The sequence below is a fragment of the Necator americanus genome, chromosome III (genome assembly GCF_031761385.1).
Source record: "Necator americanus strain Aroian chromosome III, whole genome shotgun sequence".
In the NCBI taxonomy this organism is placed as follows: Eukaryota; Metazoa; Nematoda; class Chromadorea; order Rhabditida; family Ancylostomatidae; genus Necator; species Necator americanus.
In genome coordinates, this window is record NC_087373.1 from 34,097,256 (window position 1) to 34,113,775 (window position 16,520).

General features: G+C 40.7%; 3 protein-coding genes across 4 annotated transcripts; 1 reads left to right on the plus strand and 2 right to left on the minus strand.

Moving 5' to 3' along the window:
- Positions 1-1,937: 1,937 nt before the first annotated feature.
- On the minus strand, positions 1,938-2,291 carry RB195_011852 (uncharacterized protein; the record flags this gene model as incomplete). Its single annotated transcript, XM_064193436.1, has 1 exon — positions 1,938-2,291. The coding sequence occupies one exon, from the start codon at positions 2,289-2,291 to the stop codon at positions 1,938-1,940; it is 354 nt and encodes a 117-aa protein (XP_064051019.1).
- Positions 2,292-5,025: 2,734 nt separating this feature from the next.
- On the plus strand, positions 5,026-5,815 carry RB195_011853 (uncharacterized protein; the record flags this gene model as incomplete). The annotated part of the gene is made up of 5 exons (XM_013438254.2): positions 5,026-5,119; positions 5,180-5,286; positions 5,366-5,485; positions 5,543-5,714; positions 5,781-5,815. 5 exons carry the CDS (start codon positions 5,026-5,028, stop codon positions 5,813-5,815), a joined length of 528 nt encoding a protein of 175 aa, XP_013293708.2.
- Positions 5,816-8,063: 2,248 nt separating this feature from the next.
- RB195_011854 (uncharacterized protein) lies at positions 8,064-15,156 on the minus strand (the record flags this gene model as incomplete). Of its 2 annotated transcripts, XM_064193437.1 has the most annotated exons (5): positions 8,064-8,332; positions 8,462-8,714; positions 14,590-14,686; positions 14,810-14,892; positions 15,106-15,156. In XM_064193437.1, 5 exons carry the CDS (start codon positions 15,154-15,156, stop codon positions 8,064-8,066), a joined length of 753 nt encoding a protein of 250 aa, XP_064051020.1. The 2 variants fall into 2 exon arrangements, with proteins under 2 accessions (XP_064051020.1, XP_064051021.1); XM_064193438.1 differs by lacking the exons at positions 14,590-14,686; positions 14,810-14,892; positions 15,106-15,156 and adding an exon at positions 8,794-8,883.
- Positions 15,157-16,520: the final 1,364 nt, after the last annotated feature.

Sequence of the window (16,520 nt, forward strand, 5' to 3'; positions counted from 1 at the left end):
CTCCAACATATCTTTATGCATTTTCTTCACTTACACTAGGTAAGGCCAGCGTAATGTTGCACGACAACTAGTTAGTTCTTCCAGAAATACTCGATGTCCGCTTTCTTCCTCTCCCTTATTTTCATCTTCAAATACACTGTAGACAGATCTTTTGCCGGCATGTTGTGACTTGTAGTTGTTGTGTGCAGTATATGCCAGGGGAAGTCAATTCGCTGAACACATGATGTGCTTCATTGACAATCGTGCGACTAGAGATGTGAGCGCTGGATACTACACGATACCAAACACACCGCAGGAAAACCGCCTACCCATGTTCACACTTTGTCACCAATACAGTCCTCAGATGGAATGTCGCTTGGTGGTCACAGAAACGGAATCTGCACTAAGTGTTGTCGGCGGCCCGACGTGAAAGGGATGTGTGGCGCGCGGAGAGTTGAAGAGGGGGATGGAGTAAGAGAAAGGAAAAGACTGGGAGGAGATCAAGACATCAAGACTGGAAATTCTTGCAGGACGAACTCTGATCCCAACAACAGCAAGTAACAGCAACCATAGACACTAAGTCATGAATTTACGAAACAGTTCTCACTCCAATTCCAGTCATACTAAGCTCTTCCACTTTAGGAGGCAGAGTATCACGATATGACGTAGCACAGAAACATCAAGGAAAACGAAGAGTTCCGATTGTAGATTACAGAAGCTAGAGTGAATCCGCTCAATTTTCTTCGGTCGTCCTAAGAAAACGACGTGGAAGCCGCTCTGGTTCTTGCAATATACGCTAGGAAGCCCACTTCTGTACTGCTAAAGTCGCCTTATCAGCTGATTCATTGGTTTAACTTTAGTAGGCTGTTGAAGGGACCTCATTATTATTACTATTATTATTATTATTATTATTATTATTATTATTATTATTTAGTTATTCACTACCTGTTTAGTTTGTCGTTCGTATAGTGTAGCTATTATCTAATTTGTAATAATTATTACTTAGTTAATAACATGATTGATTTTGCAAAACGCTTCCGTTAACTTACCTTTTTTTATCTGCAATGCTTTCAGTGGGGTATCAAATTAATTAGTGCCCCGAAAGAGCTACATACATACAGATGAAATTCATTAGTTGTGCTTTAACGTAGCGATGTACGAGCACGAGAAGTCGTCGACATCGGTTGTGTATAGCAGATTATGGGAAAGTATACTGTAATAAAGGGCGGGTGTAGTGTAGTGGTTAGAGGTTCCGTTTCCTGCATGATCGATCAAAGGTTGCAATCCGCCCTAATGCCCAACAAGCCTTTCATCCCCCCGGGGGTCGATAATGTGGTACCAGACCTGTCTGGGAGGGTAAAAACACTGACTTGACACATCGGCTAGCCCCCGCAAGTCATTGTATAGGCCAGTTACATATTCGTAAACCTCAAACGATTCTGAATTGAAGTGAACGTGGGGACGCATTCCGAGCGGATTGATTAACGCCAGGAACTTTATCCTTCATCTTTTATGCAGTAATATGCTTCGAAATCGACTAGTATAATAGAACTATATTAATCCAACTCATATGTACAATTTCGCTATACTACTAATCACTTTTCATTCTGTATCAATTCCTGTTCTATTGGTCTTGGATGCTCAGAAGAATAAGTCATAATCATAATAAATGAATGAAATTTTTGGCGTTGATAACTAAAAGCGTTCGGTTGTTTTAGTCATATAGTCACATATCAATGCATCATGCTTACAAAAGTTCCTTACAAAATATATTGAAAAAAACATCTGAAGAATGTTAAAGTACGTTGTCGAAAACAGTGACAAATCTGCCATCCATTTCGCTGCTAATCGCCAGACTAGTTTTCGGCACTAACGAATTTTACTAACTTCTCGACTGTAAAAATAATAGATTTTGAAATCAAGGTGATGAAAACCCTTAAGCACAAAGGAATCAACACTTACACTGCTAAAAACTGCTGAGAAACGGAAATTGCTTCTGGATTCTTACCATCTTTGGATAGAGCTTTGCACATTTTTAAGACCTCCCCGACTTTTGTCTTCAGTTCATCCCTGGTAGGCTTATCATCAATGTAGTACTGTGCTCGACGTTTACGTCCAATACCAATAGACTGTGAAAGAAAAAGTACAAGAATTTGGTAAAACTCTTCTGATTGCGGAGCTCTAAATCTTTTCTGCCAACGTTTTCGCCATAGGTCCGAGAACTGCAACTTTCTCCATACTGTGAAGTTTCTCGGCTTTCGCTCCTTATTCCTTTTTTTTGAGTTCAGTAATGGTCTGAACACCAATCTCATTACTCTTACAAAACGAGTAAACAAGAATGATGTTCAGGACCTCTTCTTTGTTCTTATACGGTCCACCCTTAAAGACTTCCTTCAACGTAGTCTCATCGGCGTCAGAAAGGTTCACACCTCTATAATCTTCCCGGAATATCCTCATATTTAAATTCAGAAGCAAGCGGAAATTGGGTGGGAAGGAAAACAGCGAAAACAGTTTGGCTGATCATTAATGGTATAGTGCCGAATTTCGGAGGTTATTTAAAACCGATGGGGCTGATGCACGCCGAAGAAGATTTTGATGATGACAGAAATGTTGTTCGTTCGTAAACGATGTGGCTAGGGTTTTAGCATTTCAGCACGGGGAGATGGACTAAGTGCGCAAGAAGAGATGTGAATAGCCAGCTAGAGAGATAGAAAAAAAGGAATGACTGCTGCGACTGCGAACTGCTTAGTCTGTTACGGTTGGAAGTGCGGTGAATGTTGCAAAAGAAATGAATTCCTAACTGTTGCAACAACGCGGCTATACTTTAGTTGTATGACGTATTCCTTCCACGATTTACTCGATTCCCCTCTAAAGTCAACTCATAGGCAGTGTTTGGTTGTGTTTGTTGCAGTGTATTGGCTTTATGCAGCATTGTTTGGGAAACTCCTTGCTTGTTTCATATACCTCATCGACAAGGGATCATAATGTCAGCATCCATCTAATACCGTTGCCTAAAATTTAAATTTAAAAAATTTAAAACCAAATCTAACATACAGTAGATCTGTGTAGAATTTCTGTTTTTCCTTTTTGAACAATGAAATGGAAGTTTGGTTTTGCATCCTCGGTTCCGATGATGACAAGACAATGAATGTTTTTTTTAATTAGTTGTAGCAATGATTGCGAGACCAAGGGAACAACTTGCATAAAAGTTGATGTCAAAGAACAATCTACTACATCGTAGCATCCATACATGTGTCATCCAACAAAGAGCATAGTTGTCAAGATAGTGTACTAAATCATGCACGTAGTGTACTTTGATCATATTGTATGTTATATACTTTAGACTAGATTTATTTTGCAGTATTATCCTCGGTTCCTATGGACAAAACAAAACCTAATTTATGCTTCAGACCGCTGACTTCATATTTATGGCTTCAACACATCTCGCAGTAGTGGGAAAAAAATCAGATCAGCGAATACAACAAAGGCGAGGTGTTGGCAAGAAGAGAAGAGACAGGAGAACAGAAGAGCTCCTTGGAATTGTTTTAGTCCCAATCACATGTTTTTCACTTTCAAACATTAAACATTGACTCCTGCTATGCTGCGAAGCGTTCTTCTTCAAGAATCACAGAGAGACGGCGCAGACAACCAAGAAAAATCTAGCTATTTCACTTTGTTCCTTTTAAGGAATCCTTTTCAGCAACTGCATATCCTTTAACAGAATAAGTGGGAAAGTACGGACTAACCAGAAGAGGGGTTTACGGAAAGGGTTCGGTCTGCAAAAAAGAACAGGACATGCTTTTCATTCTCACCTCAAAGTTGGCACGATTAAATTATAAGGAAAATGCGGCAAAATCGGCGGCAGTACCGACAGTAAATTGACGGGGATGAAATCAGCACATGTTTATCCTAAGTTTGGGAAGTTGAGGGTTACTTGAATATTTTTTCAAGAGCTTAGGAAGTGATGTTCACTATAGACGTTCCCTGGTGCGCAAAAGAATAGACATTGCAGATCTGTAGCTGATCTAACGCAACAACAAAGTGACAATTTTTAAAGTGTACTTCTGATAACTTCGAACCCAAACCCATGCCCCTTTGCCGTCGGTGTAACTTTGTTTCAAGAAATATATAGTAAGAATGAGCATGATGGAATAGCAATGAGAGAATAAGGTATTTTTAATAAGTGTATCAGCTGATTGGCTCTGCGGAAATGTTTGGAAGAATTTGAAGAAGAAGACGATTGGCCCTATTTTAAGATTCACCAGTATCAGCGTAACGATTAAGACCTCTTCCTCACATTTGAACCAATATCGAACACACAACAGATCTGTGTAGAACTTCTGCTGTTCCTTTTCGGTCGATGAAATGGAAGTTGTGTTTTGCATCCTCGGTTCCGATGAAAAGAACGCAAAACCTACTTTATACTTCAATTAACCTCTAGGTTCATATTCATGGCTTCAACATATCTTTCAACAATGAAAAAAATCCCCGATTACTACAAGGGCGAAGAGTTGGCAAGAAAATTAATGTATTTTGAATTTCTGTAATAAAAGTAATGAGAGCGTTGGAGATTAACTGTAATCAGTGCTATTCAATCAATTGCAGCGTTAGTGAATGCGTAATAAAATTACGTAAAAATTGATGTCAAAGAACAATAGACCACATCGTATCATCCACACATGTGTCATCCAACTACAGTAGAGCATCGTTGACGCAAATTGTGTACTAAGTCTTGCACGTACTAAATCTAGTGTACTTTGTTCATAATACTGGAATACTTTAAACTACATTTCTTTTCCAGTATTCTCTGCGTTTCCAACTGTAGCAGACTTTGTACTTGCCACTCCTTCTATACCTTCATTTTATTTCTTTCTAGATGTCTCACCCCACCTCTTTGCACGCTTAGTCCAACCCCTCGCTGGAGTAGTTAAAACCCTACTACAGGCTTCCTTCGCACACTTGGTCGCCGTCAACGTCTTCTTTGGCGTGGTCTAGCGCTACCGTATACTACATAACCCCTGAAATAAAACACTGCACCTTTCAGTAATGATCCGTCAAATCGCTCTCATTGTTTTGTTGTTCACTCAATTTTTGCTCGTTCCTGCATTCAAATATGAGGATATTCCGGCAGACTATAGAGGTAAGTTATTAAGCTGTAGTGTTTTAACGTGACAACTATTCCCAAATTTTCAATCTTCAGACCTCATGCCACCGGAAGCAAGAGACTTTCTGCAGAACCTTTCTGATGGCGACAAGACTGTTCTGAAGGAAGTCTTCAAGGCTGGGCCGTACAAAGACACTGAAGAGGTACCGAGTACAAGGATCATCTTTCTCTTTGTTGTTGATTTATTTTGGAAGAACAGTCAATAGTGAGACTGATTTCAAGTCTATTGCTGCGCTTAAAAAGAAGTCACCGGAACTTGGAGCGAAAGTCGAGAAGCTTCACGCTATGGTAAAAAGCAAAATTGCAGCACTTGGACCTGAGGCGAAAGGTTTCGCAGAAAAGGTTGGAAGCTCCGCACTCAGAGAAGTTTCGAGAGTATTGTTGAACCTTTTTTCATAGTCTATCGAAATTGCACGTGGCATTAAAGCGCGCTACTACACTGGCAATGAGCCAACCAAGGATGATCTGAAGGCAAGCGTCAAGGAGGTTTTGAAGTTGTACAAAGCTATGTCCGATGCTGGAAAGGCCGATTTCGGGAAGCAGTTTCCATTTCTCGCCAAAGTTTTCGAAAGTGAGCATTAATTTTTGGCGCATAAAGAGCCTTTACTGCTTTTTTTGAAACCTCTTGTTTTTACAGGCGGCAAGGCGGCAAAATTCGCTGGTGAAAACTAGTCCAGCGATTCTCGGCGAAACGGGAGTAGATTTTTCATCGCTGTCGAGAGCGACCCCGGTGCCTTCATTTGTCATCGTTTCTTTTCAATGAATATTTCCTAACAAACCTTTGACTATTTGGACAAATAACTGTTTTGACGTATATCAGCAGTGAGATGTTCCAGAAGAAAAAAGAACTGAACAAAACGCACTCTGAAGGAAAATACAGAAAAATTCTCTACGAGAAAGTTATAAAAAATCAGTTCCGAGAATAATAATTAAACTTACTATGAGAAATCCTAAATAATTTGTCTATTTTATTGTTTCAAATTTTGTTTCTGATTATGATTAAGGCGTTGCAATCTCACAAAATGGAATCTTTGAGGGAACGAAAGAAAAAAGTATATATTATCACGACTATGTGATCAGATTTCCAACACTAAGAAACGAAAGTGTTGAGAATAAACAGAGCTGCCCAATTTCAGTGATAAAACAAGAAAAACAATTAATTTAGATCAGCGATGAAGAATGAAGTGTTAAGCGTTGGTCGATTTCGTAGGGATGCACCAACGCATATTTTTTTTTTCATATTTTTTCTGCAAAACGATAAAAAATGATGGACCGGCATGAGGATCGGGGTATCAGTTAAGTTTTGTCCTTATAGGAATTAATTACCAATTGTTGTCAAACCCTTAGCGGTGAATGGAATACTCAGCTATGCGCTTTGTCGAACCATCTGCTGCGTAAGTGCAGAGGGTAAGCATTGCAGTGCAACCACCCTCTCCCTTTATCCTATTTCACATCTCCTCCATTCCTCCAAATCCAAATCTACGCTAACTGACAATGTGACTTTAATTCAGAATCTTAGATGTCATGCCTGAAGAGAACATTTGCAATGATTTGGTAAGAAGGGGCAAACGATGTCTGACATCATGTGCTCCATCCTCCTACTAGTATAATAGTCTGTGTTCGAACAATTTTAGTTTGGTAGCATCTAGTAGAAAGGAATGAATGAGATGATGAGATAAGAACGTAGAGTTATGAGGCTCTTTTGCAAGTTTCTGTAGAAGAGCCTCATAACTTTACGTTCCTATCTCATCATCTCATTCATAGTTATATGGATAGCGACGAATCAATCCATTCGTTGCTATTCCATATCCTGCGAAAGCGTCTCGACTGTATTGTCTATCCGCTCAAAGCGTCCTCAAGTCCTCTCTCATCACCTCAGTCCACAATTTCCAATTGTCTTCCAGCTTGAACCGGAAGGTTCCACAGGGAACGTTGAACAAGGCGGTCTGCTGGTCTTCTTGCAATGTGAACGAAGAAACGAAGACATTTTCTGTAGTTATTTTTGATGGAGTAGCAAAAAGTTGACACCCCCAAGTATCATCCGCCACTACACCACATCCATTTCTGCGCAAAGATCTTCATTGTTTCATACCCTAGGCCAAAAGTAGCCAAGCAACCGTCTAAGTAGCTTCCTTTCCGTACAATCAAACCACTCCATAACCTCAGACGTTGCCTAAGCCTGGTTCGCACATCATTACGGCGCGAATTGCGGATAAACAGGCTCGCATCTTAACTTCGTTGGTGATGGGGGTCAACCACAGATCGACCACAGGGAAGACAGTCCAGGATAATCCACTTGAGAGCCTTGTACATAACACGCAGTTAAGAGATTCCTTGATATTGCCCATATTCGACTGTCTTTGAATCTCGGCATGTTGAAGTTTTTAATTGATTTCCTTGAGCTGTAGCCAAGATTGGTATTGATCGCCTTTATTAAACAGTTCAAAGCCACTAGTGATTTATCCCCTCAAGTGCCTCATCACCCTACAGAAAGCACCCAAACGGTAAGCAAACTCAAACAGCAACACATTGGCTAGTACTTACCTCATTAACTAGACTTTTTAACGCAGCAGACCACCACGTACCACAACTACGAGTCACAAGGGTTTTATATAGGGACCTCACGGCTCGCTCGTAGATCAAAACCCGCATAGGTCTTGATATAGGGATAACTCGTTTGTGATAGTAATGTACTCATCCTTCTTGTTCATTTTTGGACTTTTGGCGGTTATCCAAAAGGCCTCTAGTGTTCTGCGTGCTGTGATCTCGGACTCGTAGGATAATATGCAAACTTCTACCTCCACTTTGGAGTTTGGATGGCATATTCTACGGTGTGCTCCAAGTGGGATGAAGGTTTTTGATTTTGCGAGTCCATCTAGATGCCCCTTGACCCTTATACACAGTGGACGTCCCGTTTCCCCTATATAATCGTCACCGCACAAGCTGCCACGTAATACGATACCACTCCTGATACCATGTAATCACCTTCTCTGCCAGAAGGGCAAACCACGTAGCTGGGAGTTGTGCAGAGTCGATCATACGCACCATTACGTACCAGTTGACCCTTGAGGTTCGCCGGAGGTATTTCCACAACCCTCACGTCATTCTCTAGAACCGCTTTTCGTAGACATTTCCGCACAGCTCTGCTCTTACTATCAGATATGTAAGGTGGACTGAACGGGATCTTTTCTGGACCGTCAACTACGTTGGATCTTCAGGGATGTTGCGCTTGTCGATTAGCGCCATCTCCAATTGGGTATCTTTTGAATATAGCCATTTTATAAGCCAGATTCACAGACCATGTCCTGCCTGACTTACTTGACTTAATCGGCGGGCTGATGTCAGCGCATAACGCAATTACCGCATCTTCGCCGAAATGTGTCGTCCTTGAACACAGCTCTACCGGGCCTTCTCGATCTTCTGCGAGAGCTTGCACAGAATCAATCCACTCGTCGCTATTCCATATTCTGCGAAACCTCACGTCTCGCCTGAACCGCCTATCCACGCCGAGTTTCCTCAGGTTCTCTTTCACCACGTCAGTCCAGAACTTCCGTTTTCGGCCAGGTGCCTCCTTCAGATTGAACCCTCCTCCTCAGAACTCCTTGAACAAGGCGATCGGCTGGTCTCCTTAATATATGACCAAAGTTTACGTCTCTTGCGATCCAGGAGTCGTTCAAAGTTGCATCTAGACGAAGCTGAGCCGAATTGCTCCACCAGACTATTGTAATCAAAGATTCCATGCTGCTTCCAGGCAGTTGACCTTTTAGGTTCCGGGTTTTGACGGTGTGCTGGACAACAGCACCTTCCTTGCAATGTACGGGAATCTTGCGCCAGAAACTGAGCACGTTATACGTCGCTCATTCCCAATGCGTACACTCAAATGCCTGATTGCGTTTAGTGAAAACAGAGCCGCCACATGCAGGCAGCAATCAGACTTGTATAGGTGGCAGAATCCTTCAGAGAGACAAATTCAAAAAAAGGTAAGCACTAGCCTGTTTGTTCTTCTTTGAGGTTGCCTGCCGTTTGCTGAAACGTTAGCCATTAATAAAGATCTAATAAAATAAATAAGGATAAAGATCGTTAGTCCTGTCTACAACTCAAGAAAATCAATAAAGAAGATCGAAATCCATTGGCATTTCCTTTATCTCCATGGTCGATTTAGTACTGCGTTACATCAATGGACAACCAAGTGAAATATTCGATTCTAGTTTGTAATTCATTGGTAAGAGTTTCTCTTTGCATCTCTATATTCAATGGCTCGACATTGCCTAGAACCTATCCTGTCTCTAATACTTAATAATTTAGCGCTAGATTTATCTACAAGAATACGGACACTGACTTAGTAGATGGATTGTCCACAGAAGTCGTATAGACTTCATATCGTATAGTTCATAACCTTATAAAATTCTGAATTAGAGTCGAAAGTTCTGTTGGTGCAGAATAGTCGGCTGATGTGTTGCTTTGCGACAGAGTCACTCATTGGCATTTTCTGTAAATCGCTGGCATTTCTTGTAAATCACACCATATATTGGTCATCTTCAGCACGTCGAGGAACATTTTATTCACTTACACTAGGTAAAACCCGTGTCTGAAGAAGTGCGATATTGCGCGGATGCTGGCTGATTTTCCAGAAATACTGTACCGCGAGAGAAGAGAAGCTACAAATGGATGTGTTACTAACGTTCCGTTCGAGCAAATCGGCAAACTACGCTGGTACAAGCAATAACAGGCGTTCTATTAATCTCTTTTCTGGATCGCATAATTTGACGAGAAACACACCATTGTATTCGCATTTTTTACCTATTGAAACATTATTCTCAAAAAGATTATCATGTTTTATATTTTGTATTTTAACGTTTCGAGGTATAACAGAGTCAAAAAGACATGAAGTTCGATGCGGTTGCGTGAGCGGCTATGCTTGGAGAGACGCGGTGGAATGTTATGTTGGGATCGAGGAGGTACATACCATCGGGAACTGAAAAATGAAGTTCATGACGGTCCTTCTTGACCATAACCGCTACGCACCACTGCGTCGCTTCGAATGCCATTATGAAGCCAATTATGAAGCTGCGCAGAGCTTCATGTCGTTTTGACCTGACTATTCTAAGGTTAAACACGGAGGACATCACTGTGCTATGTGAAACAGTGGAATACGACCATGAAGGAGATTATGCGGATGTAACCCGGCAGCCAGTCCTTAGATAAAATGTCGTTTGGTTGTCGGAGGCGTAATCCACAATCATCTTTGTCGGCCAGCCGACCTAGAAGGGGATGGAGACTCGGAGCATAGGGAATTAATAGAGTTGAGGAGAACTCGAACAGGAAGAAGGTAATTAAAGTAGGTTAAGAAGAGCAAAATGAAAGAGAAGAGCAGCACATCCAAAAAGAACGCCAAAAAAGGAAAGGAAATCGGCTCGCAGAAGATTTCTTCAGTATGCCGCATTTGTTTCCTGCCGATAGTCGCGTTAGACTCTCTTTCTTTCTCTGCCTGAAAGCCTAAGGGAGACTTTAGGAGAGGAACTGAATCGTCGACAGCACGACAGCAGCAACCGCAGACACGAGGTCTTGAATTCACAAAACTGTTCACACACCGCCTGTAGATATGTTAAGTTCGTCTGCATACAATTCAATGTGTTTTGTGTCACAAATCAGGTAGTGTTATTCCATTAAATGTGGAACTCACTTATGAGCGTAAGACTTTCCAAATGCACGCTGCAGGGAATAATCGAAGTCTTTATGATTTGCTTAACGGCAGTAATTGTGTACTCCGTTTGCTCACAAGATCTGGCATTTTTCAAAGTTCAAGTGTCCAAAAATAAAAAATAAAGAAGTAACAAACAACAAATCAATCAACAGTGTATTCCCCGTTGTTGTTATGTAACTTCTTCGCAATGATCAGCAAGATGTTCAATGCCTTGACGACAAATCTGTGGAGATAGTTTTCCGTTGATTTTCACTGTTGTCGTTCAAGACATGCGAGATACATGCGCCCAACTTTTGAACATCGTTCACCGAGTGAAGGTGACGCTCTAACGTGCCGTTGGAGCATCCCATTATCTTTTCCACTTCTCTCATTCCTGGTGAGGATCTTTGCAAATAAACTGATAAAGTCGCTGCTTATCGAACTAAACGGGGCGTCCGGTACTATGGATGGATGTCTTTGAAATCGAGAATTTTCGCTTGGTCTTTGGATGTCTTTGAATCAATCAAATCAATATTGATTGGTCCTGATAGGCAGCGCTCCCCCATTATATACTTATCGAATCTCCCGAGTAGTTTCTGTTACTTTGACACCTCTATTAAAGGAAAAAAGAAAAGATGTAAAAAAATGCCTTTTTTGTCGTCTTAACACTCCATTTTAATGACCTAAAATGAACGGAAAGTATATCAGCATAAATAAAAACTCAACGAACTATTCTGTAATTGTTATTTATGTAATTTCTGTAAAGTGCATAATTCTTTATCAACTAATATAAATCGTATTGCAAAAACATTTCACTTTCCACGCAAAATTCTCACTTAGAGACATCACCTCACGAATCTGAAGTGGTACTGATTTCAGGTGGATTATTCGAATGCGGGATCGTAGATTATGGCGACAGGGTTTGGTCCGCTCATCTCTCCCTGCATCACTGCAAGCAGCCTGGCCTTGAATGCTGTTTTGTACGATGCCTTCTATTGCGGCACGCCACCTTTGCACGCGTAGCTCCCTTATTGCCCATCGGGGAAGCCCGAATTAGTTTTTGACAAATCGCAGGGCGGAGGCTGCGCAACGGGTGGAGCGTTGCAATACATGACGAGAGGGGAACTACCCCGTCTCCATAATCTACGACCCCGTATACGGGGATACTCCATTTGAAATCCGCACCACCTCATATTCGTAGTATGTTGCCTTTAAATAACCTTGGACTTACGAGCCAACCTAATATATATATATATATATATATGTATATATATATATATATATATATATATATATATATATATATATATAAGAACTGTGACGTTAACAGGATTAGCTGATATGCTGCCTTTAACATTAGCACTTGTCGTAGATAAAAAATAAATCTACTGTGTAAATGTATTTCGAATTTTTGCAAAAAAAAAAGAAGTTTTGAGAGCATTGAAGATTAACTGAGTCAGATACAATATGCATAAACATTGATGTCGATGAAAACCGTATCATGTTGACCTTAGTCATCCAACTACAGTAGATAATCGTTGTAACAATCGTGTGGTAAATCATACTTGTAGTGTGTACTTTGCTTATAATGTGCATGGAATTCTTTAAACTACATTTCTTTTCTAGTATTCTCTCCATCCCTAACTGTGGCAGGCTTTGTGCTCTCTACCCTTTCTATACATTCATTCGATTTCTTTCTAAATAGTTCTGCCGACCTTTTTGTGCACTTGGTCCAGCCCCTCGTTGGAAAAGTTCAAAACCCCAGACCACAGATCACGTTCTACAGCGCATTTGGTCGTCGCCTATATTTCATTCGACGAGGTTTAGGCATAGACGTTATGCATAACTTTGTCACATCGCTCGCATTGTTTTTTTGTTCACTCATTTTTTGCTTGCTCGTGCATTCAAACTTGAGAATTTTTCGGCAGACTGTAGAGATGGGTTACTGGGCTCCAATATTTCAACTTGACAACCATTCCCATATTTTCATTCTTCAGAACTCATGCCTCCGTAATTAGCAGACCTTCTCTAAAACCTTTCTGATGTTGATGAGAGCGTTTCAGAAGAAGTCTTCAAGGCTGGCCCGTATAAGAATGAAAAAGCGGTGCTGATCATTAGTAACAATTCTTGCTTTGCTGTTGATTCGTTCTGGAGGAACCGTCAATAGCGAGGTCTATATTAAGGAAATTGCTGCACTCAAAAAAAGTCACCGGAACTTGGAGCGAAAGTCTTAAGCGAGAGAAGCTTAGCACTATGACAGAAAGCAAAATTTCAGCCCTCGGACTTGAGGCGAAAGATTTTGCAGAAAAGGTTAAAAGTTCCGTAGTCAAGGAACTTTCGAGAAATTGTCGAACTTTTGTTAACTGACTGAAGAAATTGGACGTGAATTTATTGCGCGGTTCTACACCGACAATAAACCAACCCTTAATGACCTGATAGCACCAGGCGGGTGAAATTATGAAACTGTACAAAGCTTTGAAAAGATAAAGATGCTAAGGCCGAGTACGAGAATCAGTTTCCGTTTCTTTCCAAAGCTTGGTCAAGTGAGCGTTGATTTTTTGCTCATTAAGAGTGTTTAGTCCGTAGCTTTTAAAGCCGCTTATTTTAGAAGGTGAGGAGACGGCAAAACTCATTAGTGACAGAAACTAGTCCAGAGGTTTGCAGCGAAATGAGTGTAGATTTTTCATACGCCGTACATTGGTATCCTTCAGTTCATTGTCATTATTTCACTTCAATAAATACTTTCTAAGAAGCTATTGACTAGTTGGACAACTGACTATTTTGACATATGCCAGCAATAAGATGGTCTGTTGTATTTTCAGAAGAAAATTGAAGGGACTGGACATTAATGAAGATTTCTGATACCGCTTATAATGTGTTCATCAACTAATATCTGACGAAAGACACTGAACATAAAAGGACGCATTTGTAAGGAAAATAAGCTGCGGTAGAGAAGTAAGAGCTAATGAAACTATCCTGAAGAATCAGCTCCGAGAATGACAATCAAACTATAACTATGAGAAACCGCTACTAATAATTGCTCCCTGGAAATGACCAACGTTAAAAAAAGGGTCAAAAGGGCAGCAACATTCAAAAGGCCCGTACCACCAACGGATATATTCAGACCAGAAAATAAATCTTGTCCCTGGAACTACTTTATTTTCGTCTTTTATTCCAATGTGTCAAAAACCAGAAAAATGGAGAAATCTCGACCGATCTAGGGTAAGCTTTTTCATCGCGTTTCTTGTGCGTTTGAGCTTATATTCAGTATTGGGACGACGAGCAAGGCCTCTTAACAAATAATGTGCTGCACATCGAAAACAATTAATAGTGTAATTCTAAAATTATCCTCAAGGCGTTATAATATCACATACGGAACATTTGAGACAACGAAAGACAAAAGTATATATTATCATGACTATGTGACCAAGCTTCCAACACTAGGAAATGGAGATATTGAGGATAAGTAGAGCGGCTGAATTCCACTGGTAAAACAACAACAAAAGCAATCAACACAGAACAATGATGAAGAATTAAGAGTTCAGCTAAGGTCGATCTCTTAAGATGCGTCAACGCATTCGATCTTGTTCGGATCGATGTATCAGGTCAGCCTTCTTGCCCTCCAGAAAAAATGAGTTACCAATTCATCGAACTCGAAGCGATGAAGGAATTTCACAGTTATTGGAGGTGTCGGGGGATCTACTGCGCAAATCCTGAGGGAACCTAACCATTGCGCTGCAGCCACCTTCTACTTCCATAATACCTTTGCCCTTTCCCACAGATCCGGTCCGATGTCACCAGGAACTCCATCAAGACCGTCAATTCCATCTCTACCAGATGGTGGTCCATGTATGCACAACCTCAATTGAAAATCCTGTGTATGTGCACATTGTTCTAGCTGGGATTAACAAAATAACTTACATCCTTGTACGCGGCCACCTCATGCAGGTGCAGACTTAACGAATGCTGAAGGAGGGTCATACCCAGCTGGCTCGTCACAACGTTCTTGGCCATACAGACAACGGCCTGCAAGCGTGTTTCTCTGATTCACGTCATCGTCAACGTTCTGAATGAATGTTAGCATCACACATTTAAAAACAACCAATAACTCACATATTGTCCAGGCTGTTATGGCTCATCGCAATATTGGCGAACATAGAGACATTACGTTTTCCGTCGCACGTTTTTCTATGCTCAACATCTCGTTTTACATGTCACAAGCTCGAGCCTCAATCAGAAACCTTTGAAACTTCATGGATGCATAGTTAAGCCAACTCACTTGACGATGAACTGAAGATCGAGCTGAACGTTTTAGTCCAAGTCTACACATAGTGGGGGATCATCGAGAAAGAAAAGGAAAGGCAACTCGTCAAAACGACCATCGCGAAGACGACGGCAGCGAATGCAACCGGACGGAGCAAACGTCGCTCCTCCTTTATTGACATACCTAGAGCTATGCTGCTAGAGGGGGATCTGAGCATAGCAAAAGGATTCCGAATCATGCACGGATCCGAATAAGAACTTCAGGAGTTAGCAACTGAAAAAGCAGTAGACGAGCCAAATAAGTATGATCCTAGGCCTCAAATTTATCAAATTATTCGTCACAGGCTTCTAATGTTGTAAAAAAACTTCATTGTGTTTTTTTTTTAATTTTCTAAAATCTACTGTCAAATTATAGCACTAGAGCTTCTTGGAATTGTATTAGTCCCAATCATATGTTTTCCACTTTCAAACATTAAACATTGACTACTGCTATGCTACGGCGGTACCGACAGTAAGTTTACAGAGATGAAATTAGCACATGCTTAGCTTATGTTTGGGGAGCTGTTAAGTTCCTCAGTTCAAATGTTAAGAAGAGGGTTAGTTGAATATTTGTCAAGAGCTCACGAAGTGATGTTCACTGTAGACGTTTCCTGGTGCGCAAAGGAATAGACATTGCAGATCTGTAGATGATCTAACGCAACAACAAAGTGACAATTTTTAAAGTGTACCTCAGATAATTTCGAACCCAAACCCATGCCCCTTTGCCGTCGGTGTAACTTTGTTTCAAGAAATATACAGTAAGAATAAGCTTGATGGAATAGCAATGGGAACATAAGGTGTTTTTAGTGAAAGTGTACTAACTAATTGGGCCTGAAGATCTGTTTGGAAGAATTTGAAGAAGAAGACGATTGACCCCTATTTCAAGATGTAACAGTAGCAGCGTAACGATTAACACCTCTTCTTAATATTTGAACCAGAATGGAAAACACAGTAGATCTAAGTGGAACTTCTGATGTTCCTTTTCGGCCAATGAAATGGAAGTTGTTTTGCATCCTCGGTTCCGATGAAAAGAACGCAAAACCTACTTTATACTTCAATTGACCTCTAACTTCATATATATGTCTTCAACACTTTCAATAATGAAAAAAATCCCCGATTACTACAAGGGCGAAGAGTTGGCAAGAAAATTAATGTATTTTGAATTTCTGTAATAAAAGCAAGGGGAGCGTTGGAGATTAACTGTAATCAGTCCTATTCAATCAATTGCAGCGTCAGTGAATGGGTAATAAATGTGCATAAAAGTTGATGTCAAAGAACAATCGACTATATCGTATCTTCAAAACATATGTCATCCCACTACAGGAGAGCACCGTTGACACATTCGTGTAGAAACCACAAATCGTCATAGTCACAAATTTTATCGTGACCGTA